General features: G+C 30.8%; 1 protein-coding gene across 8 annotated transcripts in view; it reads right to left on the bottom strand.

Annotated features, from left to right (window-relative positions):
- LOC130898193 (kalirin) overlaps positions 1–27,494 on the bottom strand; it is a 372,700-nt gene that overhangs the window by 26,809 nt on the left and 318,397 nt on the right. For 6 of the 8 annotated variants that reach the window (XR_009059842.1, XR_009059843.1, XR_009059841.1 and 3 more), the window contains 6 exons: positions 19,447–19,530; positions 9,897–9,993; positions 6,878–7,175; positions 3,612–3,999; positions 1,207–1,404; positions 872–1,086 (listed from right to left, as the gene is read on the bottom strand). Coding sequence is in view for 4 of the 8 variants with exons in the window: in XM_057807286.1 (XP_057663269.1) it covers positions 872–1,086; positions 1,207–1,404; positions 3,612–3,999; positions 6,878–7,175; positions 9,897–9,993; positions 19,447–19,530 (1,280 nt within the window). In the remaining 4 variants the exon portion in view is untranslated. The remainder of the gene's footprint in view (positions 1–871; positions 1,087–1,206; positions 1,405–3,611; positions 4,000–6,877; positions 7,176–9,896; positions 9,994–19,446; positions 19,531–27,494) is intronic. The other 2 variants (XR_009059844.1, XM_057807288.1) reach the window with 1 other exon arrangement.

Here is a 27,494-nt window from a genome sequence, read left to right on the forward strand (position 1 = left end):
CTAGAAATGGTTATGATCTTAATAGTAAATAATTTTCAGTACAGAACATATATATATAATCAATTCCACTGTTAAGATTTCTAGTATGAAAAATGGCAGAATCAAATGTTTTTCAGAACAATATTTCCAGCCATTATAAATTTTACCTTGCCAATTTCACCCCAAGAATGTTCAAAATTGGGCTTAGAAATAATTTATGAACCTTTACATAATTTTTCATAATAAAATTATGGAGATAAATTCCAATGAGCTTAATTGAAATTTAATAAGTATTATTTATTTGACACTGATTGATGGTTTTACAGATTAAAAATGCATAATCCAATTTCAAACGATTGAACATAAATATAAATTTCAAACAGATAAATATCAGGTGATAGTGCCATATTGTTAGACATTTATGAATTTCACAATCTACTAAGAAATTTGAAACATCTTGTCATTGAAATAATTTGTACTCCAGTAATTAGAAATTGTTCATATAGAAAAGTACATATCAATAGTGTAAAATTTGGGTATCTTTTGTCAAAAAAAATATATTAATATTTATTCTTTATTACCAAGAATTTTTCATTTTGACTGAAATTTGATACAACTACCAGATAGAGAAATAATATTAAACAATAACAATAATAATAAAGGGAGATAAAATTTTGTGAAGTTATCTGATGTACATAAATTTTATTAAAAATTTATCTATTTTTGTCATTAGAATGTAGTTTTCATTAATAAATATTTTTGTCCGACAATATGGCTGGAATGATCCTTAAAACTCATTAAAATTAATGATTTAACATAATCACAACCAGAGTTAGCATATCAATTTGAGACTGGTATGTAGTCGAGAAAAGAAAACATTGTAGATACTCACGCTTCTTTAGTAGTCAACTCTTTTTGATAAGCTATGGGACTTTGGATAGCTTTGAGGAAGTCCCTCTGTTTTTGGAGGGTATCGTGTATTGTAATCATCCATTGTTGTTGTAATTCAGGCGTAGCAGCTTGTATTACGAATCCTAAACTACGAGAAGGATCTGTTGATTCCAATATGAAACAGTCGTCGTTGGTTTCTAGGGACATTTTATTAACCTGAAATTATAAAATGCAACATACAATATGGATCAAAAATAAAAGTTAAGAAATAGGTTTAAATCTTATACAAAATTTACGGTTTTGTTTATAATTAGAAAAAATGAATGTTTTACTTACTTGTATATGAGCTTTATAAATATATTGAGGACTAGTGAACTGAGTCTTTTTTCCCACGACTTCTGAAAATATAATACTTTGTTCAAAGAAAAATACGTGTAGGTCCTTATTTTTCCCGACGATCTGATTTGATCCCGGTAAATCGGATACAGTTAACATTCCGTGAAGAAGAAGTGTTCCTTGTGCGGTAATTTTACCCTAAAAATATAATACGTAATATAAATTTGTTAATATAAAAAATGAAGAATATAAGATATAACGTTTATTAGATGTTAATAATTTGCACTTTACTGCAAATAGTTTAATAATATCTTCTGCTGGACTGGTTTCATTATTTAAAAAAGTAATCAGTAGAAAACTACAACTTGTTAATAGATCTTTCTAAAAAGTGACTCGGTCATGATATAGTAAAGATAAAAAGAGAGAGATTCGTTGGAAAATTTTTGGGTAGGATAAGGAGCATTTTTTATAGGAAGAAGATTTGTTGGACTTGGCCCTGATATAAGAGTTGCAGGGCTGGGGTGGTCGTGGATGCGTGGGGTTGTGCTGTCCTAATTGAAAGAAGAGAACTAAAAGAGAGCTCTAGTTATTAAAAGAAGTTCTTCACGGTTTGGGGATTTTTTTGTAAGATTTTTGGAAATTTTATGTGTTTTTTTCATTTTTTGAATAATTTAAGTTCGAGGTACAGCTTCACTATTCCCTACCGTCGGCCCTTTGGCTAGTGAACCGGCTCACCTGGTTACAGAGAAACCGCAGAAAACTTGCAGCATCAACTATTATAGTAAAGATTGTAGTTTAAATTACGTTACAAAGTTTAATATATAAAGTGTTCTAGCAATGAAGTTGTGATTTATAATTTTTATTATTTCACCAAGACAGGGTTTTACAATAAAAATGATTCTGTTCTACTATTTTATCTACATATATTTCAATAATCTTGCTTCCCAGGTATGGTTATGTATGCACAAGAAAATATTGCAACCAAAGAGAGACCAATATGACAAAATCATTGATGTACCAAGAAATTAACGAGATACTAAAACGAGAAAACTGAGCAAGATTTTAGAAAAAATTAATTGATATGGAAACATATATAGAAAGAAAAAAATCACTGCATATAAGAATAACTGATGTAATTCCACTAAATACAATACTGAAGTCAACGTAAAAATAACAAATACACTTAGTCCTAAAGAAAATGAAATTAAAATATTGGAAATAGTTTAGAAAATAGGAGAGAATTGGGAAAAGTAAATTAGTAAGAAATACAAAATGAAGAAAAATATGGATTTTTCAATCACAATAAACGGATTATCGAATTAATATAAACATCCTCTGCAATTTCATTGATGTCTTCGTCAATTCTTCATTGATAACTTCCTCCATCAATCATCGAGTATTTGGCAAAATTGATTTTGCTAACGCTCAAACTAAAAAAAAACCGTTCACATTTGTCATACAAGAAATTTTCATTCCAATTATTTTTGAATAACATTAGTATTTAATGTAATTTATTGCATAATACATAATAACCGATTTTCGCAAGACAATCGGCCTATCAAAAATTATTCGTATTTTATTATAGTGACTAAGTAGTTACTTCTGAAAAATAAATCAATTCCTGATTTTCGAGCCCATCCAAGTCACGAAATTTCGTTACTACTTTCTAAAAGCAATAATTAATTAACTAAGATGATATAGAGTTGGTGTTTTTATTGATATAACTACTCTGTATACTTTTTTTTTATTTTAATACAGAGTTAAGTGAGTTGTTTATATTTTTTAAATAAATATATATTATTGCTGAAACTATTTCCATTGATTTTATTGAATATACAATTTTATATTCGTGGTTTACTTTAATTTAATTAATTCTTCTAAGGTGTTTCCAGCGTTTGCACTTTTTTCTTAATTTTCACTTCATTGAAAAGCTGATGGCATCAAATTCGATATTAATTATTGACCCCATTACATTATTATTTGTAAATACTTTACGTGAAGCTGAATACCACTAACTGGAAACAGTATCCAGCTGGAACTTAAAAACTAGTGATAATGTTGATTCGATCCACACACCACACACAATTATCAAATTTCTACCATCAACTTTATGCCTTGTTAATTTGGTTTGACCAACATAATTTGCTAAATTTCCTTTTAGATTTTTCAAACCGGATATTCATATGGAACTCATTTTACTACCCTCCTACATTTGAACTATATGAAGCACATTTCAATAAACAAGTTATCCTCTTCTGAGACCAAAACAGTATATCTTTTAGAAACATATATTTGGAGGTAAGGAAAGACAATATACATCTGTGGGAAAGCATAATATTAATTTGTTTTTTTTTCGTAATAAATATTAATAAAGATTTCACGTGGTAAATATAAATAATACTAACCTCAAAGCCTTGTAATCTTCCAACATCCATCATATCATTAGCAGTCTTTGGTACAATCACCATAATGTTATATGCCGCTCTGAGCGGTTCAATTTCCGCTGTAATTCCAGCTCTCTCCGTGTATTTTAAAATGTCTTTAAGCATCAATTGATACTTCATGATTCTTTGAACTGGTTTTATTAACAGATCGCATAATTGTAATTTGTGTCCTAATTTTACCCGTAGTTCTTCAAAATAAGTTTCTAGATATTCGGAAACAATATATTCGGATACATGTTTATTCTTACAATAGATAACGTACATTTGCAATTTGCGTTCATAACGTTTGAAAAGCGAAGCTAGTTCAATAGGATTCTCTACGGCCTTTTTTAATGATTTAATGAAGAAACTGAAAAAAAATGTAACAGAATAAATATAATTTTATAATTAAGCTCAAAGTATTAGTCAATAACAATAAACATGATTATAATATGTAGTGTTGAGAAACTCCACTTCTAAATGCAAACTACAGATATCTCCTTTAGGAGTGACTTTGGATAAAGAGATATTAGGTTAGATCAATACAAAATCACATCTAGTATTTGGAGTTTCGGTTTTGTAGGAGAGTTTCTAGACACCCTGTATATTGTAATATAATTTTTTTCTATTAAAACATCAAATAGTAAAGCACAATAGCATGATTAAATAATAGATACATTATTACTATGAAAAGAGTTCTAAATTATATCAGTAAATCCAGTGGTACTATGTTTGTCTTTTGGCTTTTCAAAATTTGTATTCGTTTAGTGAAATTAATATCCAGATAATTATGTGACATGATATTACGAAACTTTTTCATTTTATAAAAGTAGATGTGGGACAAATGGATTTGCTCTCATTCATTTTTATGAAATATTATGAATTTCATTGGAAGAAAGCTATAAAATAAAGTTCTAGAAAAGTTTGATATATTAAAATGAACAAAAAACAAAATAATAGAAAATCTTTCAATATATTTTAAGTTCATCTGTGAAAAAGTTGTCAAGTACCTATCTGTTTACAAAACATAAACTACTGATATGTATTTTTTGTTTCAGTTATTTCAACATATAACTACAATTTTTTGCACAAGTTTTCTATTTTTATCTTCGATTTCAACTTTAATGATCATCTTGTCTGATGAAGTAGTGAATATTTGAGGTGGTTTAGATCAATAACTATCTGAGATATTAGCAATTGTATGGTTCTGTCAAACTTATGTCTATCGAAGAATCCATGAAGTGAGAGTTAAGTGTAGTTTATTCATGTTACCAATACACATTCACTATTAAAAGTAGGTAGATCAGCAGCCCTGTTAATAAATTCACTAGTGCCTTGTTTGTTGAAATTCTTCCAGATTATAAAATGCCTCACTACAAAGCAATTTTTCATTTGTCGCTGGAAATTGTTTGACAGTTCATTACAGTACCCACTAATGTTTTGCTTTTGTAACCTATAGAAGGGAAGTGCTGTATTTCCTTATACATATAAGGGATAAAGCGTATGTAGAAATCAGAGCAAAAGCTATAATTTGGCATAAACAAGAGTTCTCCACAATACCCAAAACCTCTAGATTAAAGATTTTGTGTAGCATGTACCCAGGCCTAACGACGCGACGACTGCACGAGATCATTATCCACCACCTCTTTGTCAAACAATCTTTTCAATTTTCTAGATGTGTGGATTTTTCAACACACAAATCACGTGGTTTTCAAATACTAATATGGAGTACAAGCCCTTTTCTTGCTTTCATTTCCTTTCTTTTATAAAGAAAAGTTAAAGCGTTAAAGCCAATCTCATCACAATTATAGTTGATTCTAAATATTAGTTTTTTTATTTGAGGCTTAATAAACAATTATAGAATTTCTATTTCTAATTCATTTGTATGATATGAATTATATTTCCATAAACAAATAAATGTTTGTAGATAAAACCAATTTATTTATTTAAAGAATCCACACCTTTGTGGATGAGTCAAGTTTTATAAATAAATAAAATAATTATTCATACTTCCTTTTGTGCATGTCATTTCTTTTGTTTAGTTTCAATGATTGTTCCTTTTAAATTATTATTAATTTCTGCAATATATCAAGTGCAGTTTTGAGAATTAACAGAGATTGTAAATAGTGTTGCAATTTGACAGATAAATTCTGAATATAAAATCAGGATGTTGTATTCGAAGAAAGCCGATACCGTCACATCCTTAAATATATCAATCAATCCACAGTTTTATTTCAAAATCGAAGAAGTTTTAAGATGAACATAAAATTTTTTATAACCTCTAATTTACCTTGGTAATTGGCGTATTATACAACTTTATGTGAACAGATTTTCCTTTCTCCATATCATTTTACATCAGTAATTATTTGAATGTTAAATTGTCCAAACATAAACTAGCATAACTATATAATGCTGAGCAATAACCTAAACTTTTATCAATACTATATTTTTTGTACCACAGTTATAGTTAAATTGATAGAGATATAAAAGTTTTTCTTCTCTCAGAACAGGAGAGTTTTTGTCGGCATTCCTTGAGTGCCAAATAATAATTATAGGAGACCCACCAATGCCTAATATAACTCCAGACATTTAAAGTTAATACAAAAAGAAAATAACTTGATCTTGAAAAACTAGATGAGTATTGAGCTCCATTTTTTTGGAGAAACATTGTAGAAAACATAATTTTTTAGTTCAGTACTTTGCAATTTTTGATACTCAGTAAATAAGTTCTTTAAGAACATATATGACAATTATAATATTCTTGGTTGGTACTGTGATGGGTAAACGCCATCTTACTGGTCATAATTTAATGTAGCGGAAACTATAAAAGATAGTGAGTGGTTCCATCTATTATTGAGTAGCCATGAGTTATGTTCTAGACATTTTTCGAAAAAGAAGTTGTCCATTGCTAGGCACGTCAAAAAGTTTCTACAATGTTCTAGATAAATTGCACGAGTAGGAGCTCATAGTACTTAGTTGAATACTGAAAATACTGTACAAACAATACAAGTAATTCCAGAGTTAAAGTATCTTAGTGCAGAATTAGTTATTAATTACATTGTCAGCAGTTTTGTAGTTAGTGCATTAAGTGGTGTGATGAAGTTTTAATGCGAAACTAAATAATTTTATCCAAGAACCATTACCCAAGCAAATGAAATTTGTGAACCTCCAATACCATAGTATATGTCGTGTACCAAACTGGATAACCACGGTTTGATTGTATATGTAGTAATTTTAAAAATACTCACTTTTTATGCCAATCATAGATAACCTCAATGTTTCCAAACACTAATTTGTCTTTACCATCCTTCAAATCTTCCGGCATAGGTATATCACAATCAGGATCTTTCATAGTAGCTATGTAACCATCAACTATAAGAGACAAATCTCTAACGTATGTTTCTTCTGTATCGGTTAATTCTTTTAAAACATATTCTCTCTTTTTGAGGAGAATTTCCGTCTTTTTGGCTGCATCTATATTATCTTCAGAAGGTTTGTCACTTTCATCACCGCTGAATGCTGATGCAGTCGCTTCATTAGAAAACCCTAAAATCGTAATATACCAAATAAAGTTCAAAACTTCTTTAGATTATACATGTATGTTAACTGAATAGCAAAAGATATTATTTTATTTATACTAGATATTTATGAAATAATATCAATATTTTTAATTTTGACTTGTAATAATTCGTTCAGATATTTGAAGATATTTTCTACACCTTATCTTTCTAATCGCAAAGGAAGCAATTTTTCTGGAGTTTTTGTGACTCACTTCCCAATATGTTAGTACTACTCCTCCAAGACAATTAAGACTCTTAATGAAATAGGCATGACATTCGCGGAGTAGATGCACAGTTGTTTCCATGACAATCTTGCAGAATCTGCAGTTGTCATCCTTTGCTATACCTATCTTCTTAAGGTGATGTTTAACGGGGCAGTGACCTATCAGAAGACCAATCACCAGTTTGATGACATATCTAGTCCTTTAAGGCACTTAAGCCTTTTAGTGAAATGAAAAGGGCATTCGCAGAGTAGATACACTGCTGTTCCCATGGCTTGCTTGCAGAATCTGCAGTTGTCGTCTTTTGTCATGCCTATAGTCTTAAGGTCATTTTTGACGGGATAGTGACCTGTCGGATAAGCGACCACCAGTTTAATGTAGAATTTGATTATCACGAGAAGTTCTTCAGGCTTCCTAGCTGATATAATTATGAATCTTTAACATTGTCTTAGGCCTGGAGTGTTCCTCCAGTTCGGTATTGATGTGGCGTCTCATGACACCACAGTAGAGCTTTGGTCTTTCTTTTACAACGCTGTCTGCTTCATCATTGCCTGGTATCCCCTGTTGGACTGGTAGCCACATTAGATTTACTTTGTTTCTAGTAGCTAGTGCTTTTAGAATTTGTTTTCACTCCCACACTAATTTGAACGTGCACTCAATAGCTTTCAGAACCTACAACGCAGCTTGGCTCTCTTAGTGAATGTGCTTTTTCGAGAGGTTTCTATCCAAACACTCCTGCGCTCATTTGTCCATAATTCTGTGCATTTGATCCACTGCTTTCTAGCTTTATCAGTTCAATTTTATTGTCTGGATGAACTTGTGGACGTTGCTAAATACCTCTTTCTTCACTATAAGTGAACGGGAGGCAAGTTTAGTAGCACCTCTAAAGCTGTGGTGGGGCAAATTAACATTGCCCTGTCATACACCGAAAGATTAGCCTTTCAATCTTGTTCAGTTTTTCTGAGCTGTTGGTTGTTCAGTTTTTAACCAGTAATCAAGAGCCCTGGATGTGATCATGGGTTTGATGACTGTTTGGTATAACCAGCATACCATCTTAGGCTTAAGTCCCTAGGTCTTGCGACATGCTTAAGACAAGTCCATACAGTGGCAGTGACTTTTGAGATTACCTTGTCTAGATGATTATTCAAAGTTACTGTTTATCCAGGTATCCATTGAAAAGGATCAATTTAGTTCTATTAAAGATAGGTTCGCTGATATTTGCCTTTTTTCTCCTTGTAAATGGGACTAATGTTGTTTTACTGGCGTCGATCAAGAGTTGCTCTTCATCACCTCAAATTATAATTGTGTTTGGGACCGTTTGCATCTGGGCAGATATTATGCCTTGCTACCACTACTTCATCATCTGCGTAGTCTAGAACTGTAAGTCCAGTCTAATGAGAATCTGTAGATAAGTTTTGAATATTTTTTTATGGCCGTTTCTTCTTAATAAAAATAAAAATATGTTGAATATTTTATTCCATAAGAATATCTCACAACAATAAAATGAAAATATTAACTTTTGATAAAAAATGTTTCATTTTTAAAGTAAATCGTGTACTCCTATCAAGGCATACTCTATATTATTATAAACTTCTTCTTCCTCTTTCTCTGTGATGCGATGACCATAACATTATAGTCTAAAGGGACTTGATTATAAGTTATAAACCAATGAAAATTGGAATCATTCAAGTTAGATGAGTTCATTCCCTACAGCTATGTAAAATCCGAGCAACACGGTTTACAAGTTTAAAACGAATTTTCGACTTTTTATCTTAAGAAAAATTAGAATAATTTATTCAGAATAGAGAAAAAGTTTCCTCGTACAAAAATTATTATTCCAATTTATCGTTGAATAAATATATTTGGACTTCTCAAGTAGAAAATATATACCAATTGTAACTGATGGACGGTTTTAACTATATTATCAATAGAAATCAAAGTTTAGACCATACAGTTACATGAACTGCTAATTTGACCGAGAAAGTGGCAAAACATCTACAAGGACTAAAGTCAAAACGATTTTGCATCACCATGTACGATTCTATATACCCTTGACTCCAAAGAAATCGAAAAACGTTTTCAATGTTTTTATGATTCAAATGCGGTTTTCGATTCTTTTACTAGAATTAAAAACAATTTTAATTGTTTAAGGAAAATCAGAAATAAAGTTATTCTTTGCAAGGAATCGAGATCGATTATTAATTTCTAAAAAAAAAGATTCAATCTCTTTGGATCATTGAAATGCACAAAGAAAAGAAATTCATGAATTGTAATAGACTTTTGAATCGGAAATCCATGTTGGTTGACATAAGTCCTAATAGATATTTTGCTACTGTCCTTGTAACTGTATAGTCTTTAGAGCATGTTTCTAAAATATTCAATAATTGCGGATAATATAGACAATGGACAAGTTACAGGGAAGAGAATAATCCAGCTAATAGAACAAAATATCTAACCTCGTTACAATATTATGAAATATGACTCACCTTGAGCTGAAAGATCTCCGCCGTAGTCCGAAATGGCATTTTCTGATTTGGCATCTCTCATTAAGGAATGACGTTCTTGATTTTCGGAATGCTGTTCCTGGAAAAGTCAAGTATATATATCAATATCGATGTCAGATTAAAATATCAATTAAATTATTCTCCCAATCGATATCTATCTCCAAAAACTGAATACATAATATAGAACATAAGAAATAGAAAATAGAAAGAATTGACAATTATCCATCAACAATCACAAATGATAACCAATCATCGACAATCACCAACATACACAAAATCACATTCGACAATCAGTATTTAACAATCACAAGCAAAATCACTATTAACAATTCACAATCATAAATAAAATTACATTTGATAAACGAAAATCAAAAATCATAAATAAGTTACATTGGGTAAGGTTTCGCATATTCAGACAGAGTTCTCAACTTCGGGGCTTCCCCCAAATTTAGTGAGAAAAATATGGTATGGGATGTTTTTAGTGGTGTTATATTTTGAGGGGTAATTTTAGGGATTTTTATAACTTCAAATATTTATTTTTTTAATTTCACATTAAGCAAAATGAAGGTGTAATATTATAGGCACTGGGAAATTATTTAATGCCAATATATACGATTTAAAAAAATCATAATTTGAGAAAAATGATTTGTTACTTGAAGTTTTCGATAATTTATGAATAAATAATTTTAAAAAATGATGTTGATTGATTATTTTTTGAAATTTATTATTTGTTGAATTATATTTTTACTGTATTATTTATTTAAAAATATTCAATTATTTATTTTATAAAAAATGAACGGGAATCTATAGTAAATGTAGGGTTTTTAGGAGTTTTTAGTTGGGACTTTAGGTAGATGAAGTTTTGAGAGTTGGCAACACTGTATCCAGAAGCTGCGTTCAGTTCTTCAAGAACAAGACACAACTGACGACCGTCAAACAGCACACGAAAATTAACAATCGACATCAGAAACAAAATCAATTGAAAATCGACAATCAACAAACGACAATTCGATACGAATTAATTCTAATTATAACTTTTGATTTATGCAAGATATTTCAATTTTTTAGATAGATGGTATGGCTACGGATATTAATTTTTTTTCTATTATTTTATTTCTGTCTATTTTTATATCCCTATTTCAAAAGAGAGGTGTTAAGGTATAAGACTTGATTGAATTTTTTTATGATAATCACAAATGCAAGGAAAAATCATGATATCGTATATTGAGGCCGAAATTTCAATATTTATTTCCATGGCATAAATTTACGTCGTATAAATACAGGATAGCAATCGTTTTAAAGCGCGTGAACTAGATAAAACTAAACTTGTTGCCAACATTCAGAAATGTCACACATGACATTCAATATAAACGCATTCATTCATTCTCTAAAGCAAGCAACATTTGGGATTATAAATTAAGCAAAATTGATAATTTTCTCAATATTCTGGATGTTCCAACGGCTATTATGGAGATAGATACCTTTTCGATTTCAAGATCTAAGAAATTAAAGAAATTTATACAAGGAACAGTTCTTTTGTGAAATTTTTCATTTATTTGCAGTTTTTATTTTGATAACAACCCACTATGTAATTGTCAATACTTTAATGTATATTGTATTAATTAATTGTCAATTTTTCTACTGCTTTTAAAAATATTATTCCATTTCGAATTTGTGTAGATAGCACAATGATGTTCAATTTATATTTACATCTGATGTCTGATTTCACATTTGAAAAATTCACACTAAACAAAAATATAAAACATTCAATAAAAATTGTCTAAGTGGTGTGAACAACACATCGTATGTATTCTTAAAGTTCGTTTTATGAAATGTGTCCTTTTAAAGGACCTTGTCTGAAAGTATCTCAAAGATCAATCGAGCTATTTCTGCTAATTTAATAATAACAATAAACAATAAAAAAATTCCAAGTTTGTCCCACACGTTTTTAACACAATGTTGATCATGATGAATCATTTGATTCCTAATATTACTCAACATCGATTCCTTCTTCTTATTATATCCTGACAATTTTTGTTGGAAATTGGTGGGTTATCTTGATAAATTAGAGATTATTAACCCATTCATGTCATTAATTGAACAGGCGGACATTTCTGTTCTATTATTTCGAAAATTGGTTCCAAGAAATCGATGGGTACGAAGATTAAATTCGTAAAGCGACATTTGAATTTCCAATAAAGCGGATTCGAGTACTCAATTACAGCACTCAAAAGGAAAGATCAAATATTTGAGGCCAGGATAATAATAAATAGGTCAATTTTGTGCTAGGATAATAGGTATAGATTGTATTCTTTAATGAATCTAGAAGTTTTTTGCATTACAAATTAAGATAATTTAACAAATTTACGTGATAGAGTAGTTCTGGTACTTGAAAATCGAGGATCGTGTCAAAAATAATGAGTAAATGAGTAACAGAAAACAAAACAACAATAGCTAAAGTAATCCAATAAATGATACTACAAAGTTATCAAAACATATGTTATAATACACGATGAACATGACGCTGCTGACCAGTTTTAACCTTATTAGACTCCTTCAGATCAGTTCGGTAGCTCTTAATCTAATTCTACATGAAAAAAACGTCAACCAGAGCTGATATTTAATATGTTCCTGACTAGTGACGCGACGGATATTAAAATATATGTTTTCCGAAGACCATGAAAGATGTCATGGCGGTGAAAATAGTAATTTAATACGTATAGCAACGGAATATTATTCCTTGCTATCGACGATTACTGCTTTTTTTAAATTCAGTAAAACTGATATTGGAATTCCGAAAACCATTAACAAAAACTTTAAAACGTCAAAAGAACTGTTCCAGTTGGAATAATGTGATTTTTGGTTACATGCAAAAATTATTTCAGGTAAAATGTAATCAACGCAATTTTTGTTTATTAAGGCTGAAAAATTATAATACTGCAGTTTCGTAATCCAACTGCAAATACATTATAATAAGTAAACCGTGCAACGATGTGAATTTTTCATGCAATGTTTAAAAAAAAAACGTGTTTTCTACAATACATGCTAACGTTTAGCTGATACAATAGTGGCTCGATAACAATAAAAAAGATACTGCACATAGTTAAAAATAAAAAAATATATTCTTGGTATCTATGACATTGTTTAAAAATTTAGTGCTCTTGAAAACCATATCAGCAAAGTTTTACAATCAAATGCAAACTTTATCATAGTAAGTTGTACTTATACCGTGCTCTGTGTGTAAACGGTGTTATTTGTCAAAAGTTTTTTCAGCCAGCCATACAAGATCTGTCAAAAGCTGATAATCGAATGAAAGTTACAATTTTTCAAATGGAACACTCTATATTTAACCTCATTTTTGAATTCTACATGGAGAATTAGGTCAATTTTGAATAGTGTTTCAAGTTTTGCAATTCTTGAGATATTTCATTTTTTGCTGAAATGAAAAATTGCTGCTCTAGAAGTTCGATTCATCTAATTTAGACGTGAAGTTTATACTTTGAATTATCAATCGTGATATTTCGTTGTTCCATTATTTTATAAAATGATATTGAAGGTTACTTCAAATGACAGAACAACCCGTATATTTTTCATGCAGTGAATAGCAGTCGTGGTTTTCTATCTTTACTAAAAACGATGTACTTTTCTCGTTAGTAATGTCTCCACAAGTCGTCTGGTGTCAATTCTTGACAGATTTGCTAAAGAAAATAAACAGAACCGTTGTTTATGTCTAAACTTTTCATTCTAGTTTCAATATCATTCACTTTAGCTAGATTTTAACCATAAGCGAATGTCATGTAAACATCCTTCTGGCAACAAGGGCAGATGCATAAAAATATCTTGAATGAAACAATCTGCAACATAAAGGTACTGTCAAGATTTCGTGCAGCAGGTAGAGTTGCAAGGAAGACAGTTATCCCCGACGAAAATAATGGTGTTAGGATTAGTAATTGAGAATTCTGTGACGGTTGTAAAACCAGAAGGTCATTGGAAAATTAATAAAATTAGTTGTGAGCCATGATTAATCAAAAACGTGTAATTTTAGTCAATTAAACAACATTGTAATTCGATATTACGCTTACGCATACGTATACTACGGTCACCGACATTTTGACAGAGGTAAGCATCCATGGTAAATACTAATAGTCATTAAATTAATGTGTAAATCAAAACATACCGGTGATTTTTCACCTTCAATCCTTACAATCCGAACATAGGCACCACAGAAATGGCCAGACATACAAGTATAAGTCAATATAGTGATTTTAGGATTCTTAGAAGGTATAAATACAATCCATGTTGTATTCAGCTGCATCAATATTTATAGAGCGATGACTTTTGCCCTTGATCGAGTCGCAGAAGAAGAAGACTTCTTTAAATTTGTGTTATCGCAGGAGAATCGATTCTCCGCACTAATGATCCAGTGAATAGTCATCACTATTATGACACTAAAAATAGACACCTTTTCCATACTGTAGACTGTAGAATCGATGGAACATGTGCTTTATAGGATTGTAGATAATATGTAACGGGTCTCTATTTTTGTAATAGTCAGTTTAGTGGACGATAATTCCTAAGATTCTCGGTTTTGGATTTCTTTTAGTATATTCTTTGACTTGCCAGTGCAAATATGTGACTGCAGTTAGACGCATTTTCAATTAATTGTATCTGAATTCCAAATAGATATTTAAGAAGTGGAGGTTTATCTTGATACCTCTTTGATGGATTTCTTTTGGGGCATATCAGAAACATTGTTTATACAAGACCACCGACTATTCCCAATGACATGAAAATTCGGAACAGTTAGAGATAGGTATACCCTTATGCACTACGATGGAAAACTAAGACTGCTACTCAATGCATTAAAATTATACAGAGTGTTGTATTTGAAGAAATGAAGGAATTAATGTTTGAGTTCGACCAAAGTGACACTCGAAATTTGAGCGCCCTATTATTAAATAATGGAACAAAAAATATCCCGATTCATAGTTCAAGGTATACTAAAATTTTTTCACCAATTCTTAATTTTTACAAAAAATGGAATATTTTCAGTAATGGCGACACCTATGTACATTAAACTCATTAAAAGTTGACGTAACTCCCAAATTATATCAAATATAGGACGTTACTCTCAAAAAGTCGTATATTTGAGATAATGGTATACTTTTGGGAAATTTTCATGGCTGGAAATAATTTTCTTTCATATAGTTATAAGAGAAACATTTTGAAAGTCACCGTTTGTCAACTAGAAACCGTATAAATACAGATAATCCACCTTGTATATTTCAAATAAAAATTCATTCGACGATGTATTATTCCATATATATTGAAATGATGAATCATTGAAAAATGTTTAAAAACCATACTTATCATTAAATTCTATAAATATAATTTCAAACAAATGAGCAATATTTTGGTTTTATATTCATGCACTACACACATGAAATAAATAAATAATTTATTTCTTCATTTGCAATAAAAAAACACGCCGAGAAAATTCCATCAGAATAAAACCACACATAAATTCTTAAATAAAGAGTCCATTTTTAATTTCCATGCACTGGAATTTCACTCAGCATTCAACATCTCAGTGTGAACTACGAGGTGTGTGAAAAATATCACTATTACGGATTTGACAGACCCTTCCACTTTCTCACTTCTCCATACAGTGTCATTTGTGAAATTGTGCAACAAATATTGAGCATCGGAAGTTTTTCGATGACAAAAATCATTTTTGGAAAGCATAGGAGACGCCTAAGAAGACCTTTACCTTCTAAAAATGTCAGAAACGTTGAACGACTTATGGTTCATGCGTGATAAGTTAGGTTTTGGGAAACCTCCCAACTGAACAAAAGGACGATCAAAGAAATGTGTGTTAATCTTAAAGGACAGTATTGCCAATGACCAAGAATCCGGATTTGAGTCTTTACGGTTTTTCCCTATCTGTTGAAGATGTCCACTCAAAATACTAAAATGGATCAACGATCCAGCTAGTGTATACTCGTAAATCACAGCTTTGATAAATGAAAATTCACTCCTATTAATTTCTTTTACGTTCAACCATATTTCATTCACTGGAGATTAAGGATTTTTTGGATCGGCCAAAGTTGAAATGATGTAATTTTGAAGTAGTTCCAAATAATGATCGCCATTCAAATTTTAATGGAAACGGGACCAAGGATATGGTTTTTAATAATCCCTGTCCAGACATTAAACTTTGGAGGGTATCACGTGTGTTTTTCCCTCAGCCAGTGAGCATTTCCTCTTGATAAGGAAAAATGAGTATATTCTAGCGATGATTTTATTGTATACAATAAACTTGAAAACGGAAACATTTTGGAATAGAAAATGGAGAGACCTTTCAAAACGATATATCGCATTTACACGTTGAAGAAAGTCAATTTGTAGAATAAATGAAATAACAAACAACATGCAAACACTAGTTTATGATGAGCAGTTATGTTTAATAGAATAATCCGTCGGACTAATTGAACACATCTATTCTTCTACACCACACTATTGTGCTTCTCATAATTGTTTGAAACAGAGTTTTTTTAGAAAGATTAATCCTCATCTTACTAAAAATGAATATGAAACTAAATGATTTTATATAGCGGTGCAATTTTCTACGACATATTTCATAATGGTACAATATTCTGTAAGTTCTATTCAACTTACCCATTTATAAAGAACAAGTAGAGTTTTATTAATAACGTACCGAAGCATTCACTCACTTTTCCGCTTTCTATTATATCAATAACTAAAGTGAAATTAATCTGAGACAGTAATACCGATTATACTGGATAGGATCTAAAAGGATTAAGCTGTCAATCGATGCAAATTGTGTTAGCCGTACACTTCAATTTTTTTCTAACATTTTGGTATGCCAATATAACTTTTCCATTTCTGTTTTGACCGAGGAATTTATGTAAAAACGAGCACATGGTTCAATAGTTGAAATTTGGAAGTTGTATTGGTATAGTTCTACGTTGGACAATGTAGGTCTGTTGTGGATGGTGCAATTATCTAAAGAGTTGAATTTTTCGCTTTTGTCGTTTCATATCTCCATTATCTGTTAAAAGCCATTTGTTAAAAAGTTCTGTCATCATCCAAGCTTCTTTGTTAGTACGATAATCAGTGGAAAATGATTTTACTTCTTTGAAACATCGCAGTTTCATTGCTTTTTCTATCACTAACTATATTCACTACAAGTAAAACTGCCAACCTCTCTTCACTATATTTTCCCTCATGACATTTTTCATTTTTAGAAGCAAGCGTCTTACCCGGTAAACATTTTAAAAATACACCAGTTTCATCAGTATTGAAAATGTCTTGGAAAGTCTTCAATTAATCACGCCAATCTGAGCAAACTTCATTATTAACACTTCCACTTTCCCCACAAACTTTTTAAAACACAACTCCATTTCTCTCCATTGAAATTAGTTTACCTTTAATACGCTGCAAAATTTTTGATGCCTAGAGTAGATGCGAACTTGGTTCTTTTTTTAATAGGTTTCCGCTAATATATACTTTTTGTCTTCTACACAAGCAAAATTACCAGGATTTCTTCCAGACGAGGAAAATCACCTTTGTCAATTCTTTTCCGCAGTCCAACAGCATACATTTTTTCTTTGTACTTTATCATGGTTATGGTTACTTTTCGACACTATCACCAAAAAGATTGAGACATTTATCATATCTGTGGACAAGCTTTGCAATACCCTCTTCAAAGAAAGTTGCCGCCAAAGACCTTGAAACTTTTGGAAATTCTTCTTCTTACGTTACTACGAGGTCCTGTATTTTCATCAAGGGTTCGCCAGGAGTAGTTGGGATGCTGAGGACCAGCTTTCATACCACCTTATAGGTGGTCGTCCAGGAGGTCGAGTTGTGTCTAGTTTCTTTTCCTTTGCAATTTTTGCTAACCGTTCATTTGGCATTCTGTCAACATGGTCTCTCCATTCTCTTCTGCGGCTCCTTGCCCATCTTACTACATCCTGAATATCACACATGTCCCTTATTTCTTCATTTCTCTTCCGATCGAGTAACGTATGTCCTGTTATTGATCTCAGAGTTCGCATTTCTGTTGTTTAGTGGTTGTGTTCTCCGCTCTAGTTTCTATTTCTTACACAAGTTTTATATATTCTAATTTTACATTTTGTGCTCATGTATTTATTTCGCCAAATTAAATCTCTAAGGTATCCTGATATTAATGCTGCCTTCGTTGTTTGTGCTTTTACTTCTTTCTTTAGATTTCTATCGCTTGTTATGTTTGTTCCTAGATATTTGAAGGACATCAGTTGTTCGTACTCTGATCGTAGATCGCTAGTTTATATCTTCTTGGTTCTTTAGATAATTCTGCCTGTGATATCGCTGGGTGGACTGAGTAGCTCAGAGGTTTCATAGCCGGTCCCAAGCCCGGGTAAAAGAGGAGGGTTCCAAGTGAGGCTAGCGACCTGCTTGGGTAAAAAAAAAAGAAACAAAGTGCTCAGAGATCCAACGGTTTTTGGAAATTCCCTAGACAAAACTGTAGTGGTGAATCTGCGGTTATCCGAAACGATTGATTTTTGTCCTTGGCCCCCCTCATCATGCAAATCATAACGGCCATCTTCAAATTTTCGACACCATTCACGGACAACTCATGAAATTTTCCCCATACACACGATTCATTATCCGATGGATTTCTGCAGCGCTATGGCCTTCAACCTGTAGAAAACGAATCACACTTCGTAATTCACATTTGGCGGGAGCATCAATAATGGTATCGCTGTGGCACAACGCCAACTGACACCTGAATGGCAACAATGGCGGAGTGTATGGTGCGAGAGCTGCGCAGTTTCTTCTGCCCACGTAGCGTCTGCAAGGAGCGATCGGAGGTTGAAAAAAAAGGCCCTCGTATATTATTATTGCATGAAAGTAATCATTTTTTATTGACTAGGGAGGTTGATGGAAAATTTTTTTTGTTATAATAGGCACTATATGATGCCGGTATTTTAACAGGTGGCACGCCGAATTTTTATTTTCCGATGTTTCCCAACATCTAATTTCAGCATTGAAAAACTGAATGGAATCAAATTCAAAACATTTTTAACTAGAATTGAATGGATTTCCGATGAATCCGATATATATTTCCATAATACATTTAGATTGGATTTTTAAAACTTCAATTTACCGTATCTCTTGTTATGAAGGAGTATCTCATTATTTTCAGGTTATTTGTAGTTCAATATCATGAAGATATTAATTATCATAAGGTTCCGATATAAATAATTGGTTGGTAAATAAATTTTTTGCATAAAAAAATATTATTACTACAAATTACTACATGAAACAATATCAACAACTACGATAAAGCACAAAAAAATAAAAAATAATATAAAATTCAATTGTTTCAAGAACACATGCAGAGTATCATAATGATGCATCATTCAATCATTTCTAGTTACTGATCACATATAAAATGAAATGAAAATGAGCATGAATGAATTCAATAACTAGAAATGAACCAAATTGAAAAAAGTAAACTTTATCGCACCATTCTCTCCTTTACTATCTGTTCAATTTCGGCCAAATCCGCAGATGTAGCACCTTCAAGTGATTTTAACGTTAAGCTAGAGACCTGCAGATAAAGGAATGTAGGATTTAAAGCCATTTCACAGTGATAAATTCATTACTTATAATTACACATTAAATTTATGCAATTCTGATATTATATTATTTTAAAACTAGGAATATGTTTATTTTTTACGGGTATAAATATTCTTTCAGGCGCAAATCCACTGGGGCAACATGTTGCACTCAACACGACATCTAGTGTTTCCTGTTTATAGATACAAGTTTGTAAGCAACTTGTTATGTCATTGTCTATATGTTGCCACAGTGGAACAGCGCCTTTAAGTTCAATTTTATTATTTACTGGGGATCTAAATAAAAGATCATTAAAAAAATAGAGCCCTGTTAAAATTATTAAATTATTTTTAACGATGGTAGGTAAATCTATTTATGTAAATAAAAATTATCAAACAAAGTCTAATCATTTTTACGAAGGTTATACGCCGTATACGAAAAAATGATATTTTTGAATCAATGAAAACTTAAAAATGCGGTTTCGAAGTATATTAGTGTGATATTTGTCAATATAACAGTGTAAAATGACTTTCACAATGAAATAAGATTGGTTAATTCAGTTATCGGTTGTCAATTCACGTGCATCAGTGGGCCATTTTGACACCTAAATAAATAGTTGAAAGGACCCTTGTAAAAGAGCTCAACCCCTCGAAAAAACTATTTTATATTTACGTTGATGGTGATCTGTTGATTAATATTATTATACAAAATGTCAATAACAAGTCATATTTTGACCAAAATAAGTCGTAACGTCAATTGTTATCAATATTTCAAACTAATTTTGTATAGAAACAAACCTAAAATCAAGGAGATTTATTAATCAACAAAACCTACTCAATTAGACTTAAATTATTTTTAAATACAATGTTAACATTAGAAGAAAAAGTTTATGTGGAACCGGCGAAATATCAATAAAGATTGTTAGTATTTCTTTGTTCAAAGAAAGGTACCCAAATCCTGCAAGTTAATTTCTTCATTGAATCCACTTTATTCTTTAATTACCTAAGCTTCGTTAATGTTAACTATGAAATTACAAGATTATTGGTATAAGACATGATAATATGGATTATTTTCAGTAACTGGAGTGATAACTTTATATTGAACTATAGTTCTATACGGAAGACTCTTTAAACAATGTGGAATAAAACTGTTTCGAACGATCTGATATCATCATCAACAAGCTTACTAATACAGGCAAATTAGGCGATTTAGAGTTAAAACCTTAAATTAAATTGGCGGTTTTGATTTTCTAGATTCTGGAAGGTTTTGGGATACTTAATAAGTCTAGCAACAACTTACGGGCACGGATTTTCGAAATTTTGGGAATTGTAACTCAAGAAAATTTTGACACGCGAATAACTCGAAAACTACGAGGAATTCGAAAAAAAGTTTATTTTTTCCTAATATCAAAATTTCATGTACTCAAAAACAATTTGAATTACGGATAACTCGAAAATTATGAGGATTTCGACCTAAACTGCCGGGACAAAAATGTGGAGCACAACATTCTGTACAAAAAAGGTTTCAATTTTTTCCCAACCTTAAAATTTTCATTATAAAATGGGTTCGACAATATTTTGATCGCGAATAACTCGAAAACTATATAGAATCAGAAAAAACTGCCGGAGTCAAAACTGTAGAGTACAAAAAGAGTACCCACATTTTTGGGAAAGAGAAACTAAGAAGTCTGTGATTTTTTAAAGTTAGTTCATTTGAAACCAAGAAGTAGTTCACGTGTGTTATATCAAAAAAACATAAATTATAAATTATAAATATTCAAAAATTCTTGAAACGGAATCTACATGAAAATATTGATAATAACACGAACGACAAATCTCTCTTTGGATTTGTTTATTTATATGGCGCGTGATGAAATATATCCATTGAAACTGCAAGTACTTATGTGGTCAATACACCTCTTTATCAAGATTTTCGAAAATTATGCTAGCTTTCGATTTTTGAAAACGTAGTTTTCCAAGAGTTAGAGCAGTTTCATGTGCGCCTGGAACGTTAACTGGCTTGAATTCGCACTAGAGAGAATTCGTGAGCGGATCATCCAGCTTTTGCGTTGAGGGTGATTTACACAAAAATAGTGGCTTCAAAGAAATTATGATTGGAGACTTTTTGTTGTTTGGGCAGTTTTCTTCGAATTCCTCTTAGTTATCGAATTATTTGCGTTCCAAAATTTCGAAAACCCGTGCCCGTAATTTTGTTAATAGTTGCTAGGTATATTCAGTAACGTAAAACCTCTGAGAATCTAGAAAACCAGAAGCGCCTAATTTCATTTCGGGTTTAATCCCATTTTACCTGTACTATATAGTGAAATTGCGACTACGTCACGTACTTTTTTTACTAACTCAACATAATTCGATGCTTCTAGTTTACAAGATAATAGATATTCAATCAAATAGGCAAGTACTATTTTAAACTTGTGAAAACTAGAATATGGCTGTATGAGCAACATAATTTGTTTCAACTGTTACTTTCGGCATATTTAACATAACCTCAAAAATTGCTGTTGTTGTGAAACGTGCCCGACTAAGTAAACTTTCCATCGATTGACATGAGCATGGTTGAGTTTGGAAAAAAAATAATTTACCTTTATAATACTGTCAAATTTACATGTTCTTTAATATTAATTGAGAGAGCACTGAGTATATCAAATATTACTTGACTGAAGGTTACTATAATAAAAATTTGTTGAAAAAATAAATAAGTTTCATATTTGGGAGAACATCTTCAAATTATAAAGCATCTGTCCTTAGATTACCTACGCATCTGTGGAAACTTCAATAATTTTATAGGAACATTTTATACTCAAAGATACAACCAAGAAATTCTACGTTTTAACATACAGATAAAAAATATTGAATTTCATAAAACTACCTCCAAAATAACTCTTTGAAAATATCTTCAGGATATCAAAAGATACGAAAACGGTCTCATTCAAAAAATGACGATTCATTTAATATTAATTTGAATTTTTTTTCGATATTTAGTCAAGGAACTATTGTGCAAAAATATGAATATTCATATTTTATAAACAAATTTGTGGATTTAGTTTCCCATTTATAAATGCAGAAGCAGTTTTTATCAGAAACTGTCAAAAACTCACTTCGCTGCAACAAAAGTATACTTGGAAAGTAATGCATACTGCCGGGATAAGTTCATGTGACTAACGAGAAAATGGAAAATCTTTGGTGTTCAACCTTTCATAACGATAAATCGCAATTTAAACGCAATCTATTAGTCTAGCAGTTTGTAAAGCCTCGATAGTAATAAAACATCTCATTGAACACTTTTAGACAGTGGCGTGTGTTTCGTAGCGCCAGGACCAGGAAGTATTGTCGCTTTCTTAAATTGAAAGCATTCAAACCAATTTCAATGAATGATTTCAATTGGTTTTTTTCATGAAATATCTCTAGATGGCATTTTTTACTTCATATAAATTATTTGCCACTAAGGAAAGATCTTTTCTCAGTGCAGACTTGCATTGTCGTGTTGTAGAACAAGGCCTGTGACAGTGTCCGAAAGCTTTAGATTCTATGTTGTTTCACTTCATCTAATTGTTCACAATAAAGACGTGCGTATTCTCCATCAAACATACAGAAATCAGTGTTAACAGCTGATTTATCAATCCCACCACTTTTGGAAAGTTTAGGATGTGAGATGGCTCTAGCTGCGAAAAGATATTCGTAGTCTCTCCACTTCGAGAGAATGTGGATAGAGGTTTCTTCTAGGTTTTTCTATCCGATAAATAAAATTGAATATTTTCTAACTGTAAACCTTTGAAAGTATTTTAGAATTAACTTAAATCGAAAAATACAGGCCTGTCTTTTGTATGATAATATAAATCATTTTATAGAACTATACAGAATTGGTTCCTTAATATTTATTAAATACTGGTTACAAAATAATTTAACATTTTCATAAATCAGAATGCTGGTTTTAATTGATTAAGTATGATTTGTTTTGACGTTAAAATATGACGTGCTTGACTTTAACAAATAATACGTTGATGACAATGCAAAAATTATTTTAACTAACCGCTAATATTACAATGATCATTGTTTATAAATGGCAAACTGAAAATTGACCACCGAGGAATATACTTTATCTGATACATGTTGCTGTAAGAAAGAGAAAAAAGCTTGAACAGAATAACAGATCTCATTAAATAGTTATGCGCTTTTTCTTTCAGGTGCCTACAGACCTTGAAATTTTGTCAAGGTTGTCGAGTTGCTCTATGTTATTTTATTAATTAAAATATTGTTCAATTATTCTCAGAAAACATACAAGTACAAAGTCTATTTATATGCGAGTTAAGATAAAAAATAAGATTATAATATTATGCTTATTACTTGTGCACTCACGTATCTATGTGTTAAAACAAATTTTCAACAAATTACAAAATGAAAATGAAAATCAAAAACTATGTATGTTCCATATCTATATATAATCCAATAACCAGGAATTTTGGAACATTAATCAAAAGATAATGAAAAATGACGTTATATATCTGCTTGACTGAAAATTGTTTTGGCAGCCGAGAATCGCCAAGGACAAAATGTGGAGAATATGGTGGTTTGAAGCCCGAGCTATTGCAGCTGTTATAATGGCGCATATATGACTCTTTTATCGCTTTACGGATTTTTAAAAACTAAATTGGAATACGAAACAACTAAATTTTGGAACTAAAATTACGAATTCAGAATAACATATACGGTGAGCATGACTTTTTCTACTGAAGGCTTTATTTGTTCTCTACATTTTGGGTTTTACACCATAATGACATATTAATTATTAATAATCTTGCATTAAAAATTTCTTTCTATTCGAGTATTAGGCAGTAAGTGTATTATAGACCTCGTGATATTAGAGATCACTATCTTCAACTATTTGTCTTATAGTCACACTGCTATCTTGCAACACGAGATTATGGATTTTTCAACATTTTCAGTCCTGGATGCTCCACCTGCATGTTTGTCTGTATAAGACTAGTTACCACATTTAAACTGATGACACCACCTTTCCATGGTGCCATATAATACTACAGATTTCGCTAAAGTATCCACCAAACCTTTATGAATGGATAACTCTTTTAAACGTAAGCACTTAACCTCCCAGGCATTGCGTTGCTCGACAAGATGTTTTTTCAAACTGACACTCACGAATTCGGGATTTTACTGTAGGTAGTAATACGATACCAAGTAACGGATAATAAATAAAAATATTACTTTTTGTCCAACACCTTTGGAATAAAATCTAACTACAGTAGATTTCCTCCACACTTGACAAAGCAATAATTCTAACAAATTAAAAACGGTGACATAAGTCTTATGTGATTCAAAGCATTGTTTCATAGTAATACTGTGACTTCAAATATTGCAGTACCTAGCAAACGCTCTACGTCTGATATTTCACTTATCCAATCCACAGCCATGCAGCATTTCAGCTTTTCGACTGCTTTAATTATAAACACATTGATTCTGGCTTTTATGATACGGAACGTTATCCATGATATAATAGACTAATGTTCCAGTAATTGCAGAATGGACTCACACCACAATCCTAGTGATAGTCGTCAGTTTTTTTCTGATGTAAAAATCATGCACCAGAAAATAAGTGACACTGCCCGTGGGAGTTACTATAGGTAGCAGTCCTTTGTAAGTTGGTATTTGAAAACCTATCGATAAATCTTCAAGAACAGATTTTCGACTTTGATTGTTGTGACAAGCCATAATCTTTCCTGTAGATTTTTCGATTTGTTTGGTGAATTTCCATCAATTTACGGAGATATGACAATTTTCTGTTTTGCTTAGATAAATTTGAGCAATTGTATAAATTGTATATGCGTAAAGGTTTCTTGAATCATGTTCCGAATCACGTAATTGTCTTTAATTTAATTGCATATTTTCTTTATTAATGTATTGTATGTATTAATCTTATTTCGGTCCTTGCAATTGTATTTTTTATTTTATTTTACCTTAGATTATAATTTCTCGTACTTCTTAGATACTTCTTTATATTTATCCATTATTTTCCATCCCTAAATTTCTTTTTGTCTACAGTACATGCACAACATTATCTATTTCGTTCTTACATATCTTCCTTGGTTTGTCTCTCCTTTTTGACCACAGTAGAATCCATTGTATTTATTTTCTATTTGTCTCTTATTATATTCCCGTTTACTATCTCATTCTTTTTAGGTCTGCTCTACCCATACGATATTATATTCAATTATAATATCATTTTTACCTTCATCTCAACTATTTTGTTTCTTTATCTTGTTCTTAATCATCCCCTTTTGTTTTAATCGTATATGTAATCTTTAGTTTTATCAAAATGTGCTATTACTATGGTGATTATGTCTGCTAATCTTGTTATTTGTCCAGCTCAGTTGAGTATTTATTCTTGCATACTTCTGATTATGTTTTCTTGTACTCGTTTTTGTTTTTCTTTTGTCTCGTTCTCCCATAGGGTTATGGTTACAATATTTTTCTTATTCTTGTTCTTCTCGACTACTTTTTTTCGTTACATGACATATGTATCATATCAAGACATTGCATAGTAGTAGTTCGAATGGATTTAAGATGAGTTGTCTTTTGTCAAAGAAACATTTTACTACAAGAAAAAAAATAGCTTTAGCCTTAGGAAGACATGTTTTAATCGCTTTGCAATGTGAAAATTGAACAATAAGATTTAAATATACTTATTTTGAATGATTTTTTTCGTTGACGTAAATACAATATCGTCAATTTTTTTTCTTGGCATATGAAAAGCTGATATTTAATGAGATCTATTAAACAATAATATTTTCGAATATATGTAGATAATTGAGTTTATGATGACATTTACAATACGTGAGCGCTTTTCTAGGTAGTGACTAAAATTATTTCAAATAAATTGTTTCAAATAATGTATTTGTTAATATAAATAAATATTGAATATTGACCAAGAAGAATATTTTTCGTTATCATCAATATCAAAGTGATAATGAAATTCATATCATCAGACTAAATTAGATTCGATACATTTTGTTATATTATTAACTTTTCAATGAATATGCTAATAGGAAAAACAACTAAGACTTAGATAAATATTTAGTTTACATTACATACATATTGGAATGCTAAATCGGTGTGAAATATTTGAAATATCTGGTTTTTATGTAATCTAAAGTACGCAAAAAAAACTTGTAATAACTTTGTAGATTAATTTTCTATTTTAAATATACGCTATAATAACAAATTTGTGAAGGTGGCTAAGTTAAAACACCGTACAACTATATGATATTTATCCGACAAAGTTTCCAACCTAACAAAGACTTTTTTTCCATAATCATATTTTTCTCCTCAGTCTGTACACTTTTTCCTGAATTCCCATTTTCAGATTTAGGTCTCTTCTGATTTAAAAATAGTTTCTTTTATAATTTTTTTAAGACAAATGAAATAAGAAATTAAAGAAATTTACATTTATTATTATTGCTAAAAGAACTATAATATTAATCATAAAATAACTGAATCTATGCTTAACATATTTCCAATACGACCAATTAATAAATAATAAAAATATCGTTTACTAAATTCGCTAGTATATTCCATCCTTGCTACATATAAATAGATGATGTAAAGTATCACTGGCATTATTCCACACAAAAATAGTTTTATTAATGTCCTAGGATTAAATCACCATCTGCAGTTCATTTTACGCAACTTTATTGACTATTTAAACACGATTTGAAATAAAAAAGAGGTCGTTTACACGTACTTCATATTGAAATATTAAGTTTTAGTATCTTCATCATTAATAAAGTCGTAATATTTTAAACAAATGAAATTTATTATAATCACTGATAGCAACTAACACAGAAAAAAAAGTATAAAAACATATTTTTTAAAATGTGCTAAAAACGAAGTATTTGAAGCCAATAAATAGCTTTTGGGTCATAGTTCA

The sequence above is a fragment of the Diorhabda carinulata genome, chromosome 9, assembly GCF_026250575.1.
Source record: "Diorhabda carinulata isolate Delta chromosome 9, icDioCari1.1, whole genome shotgun sequence".
NCBI classification, from domain to species: Eukaryota; Metazoa; Arthropoda; class Insecta; order Coleoptera; family Chrysomelidae; genus Diorhabda; species Diorhabda carinulata.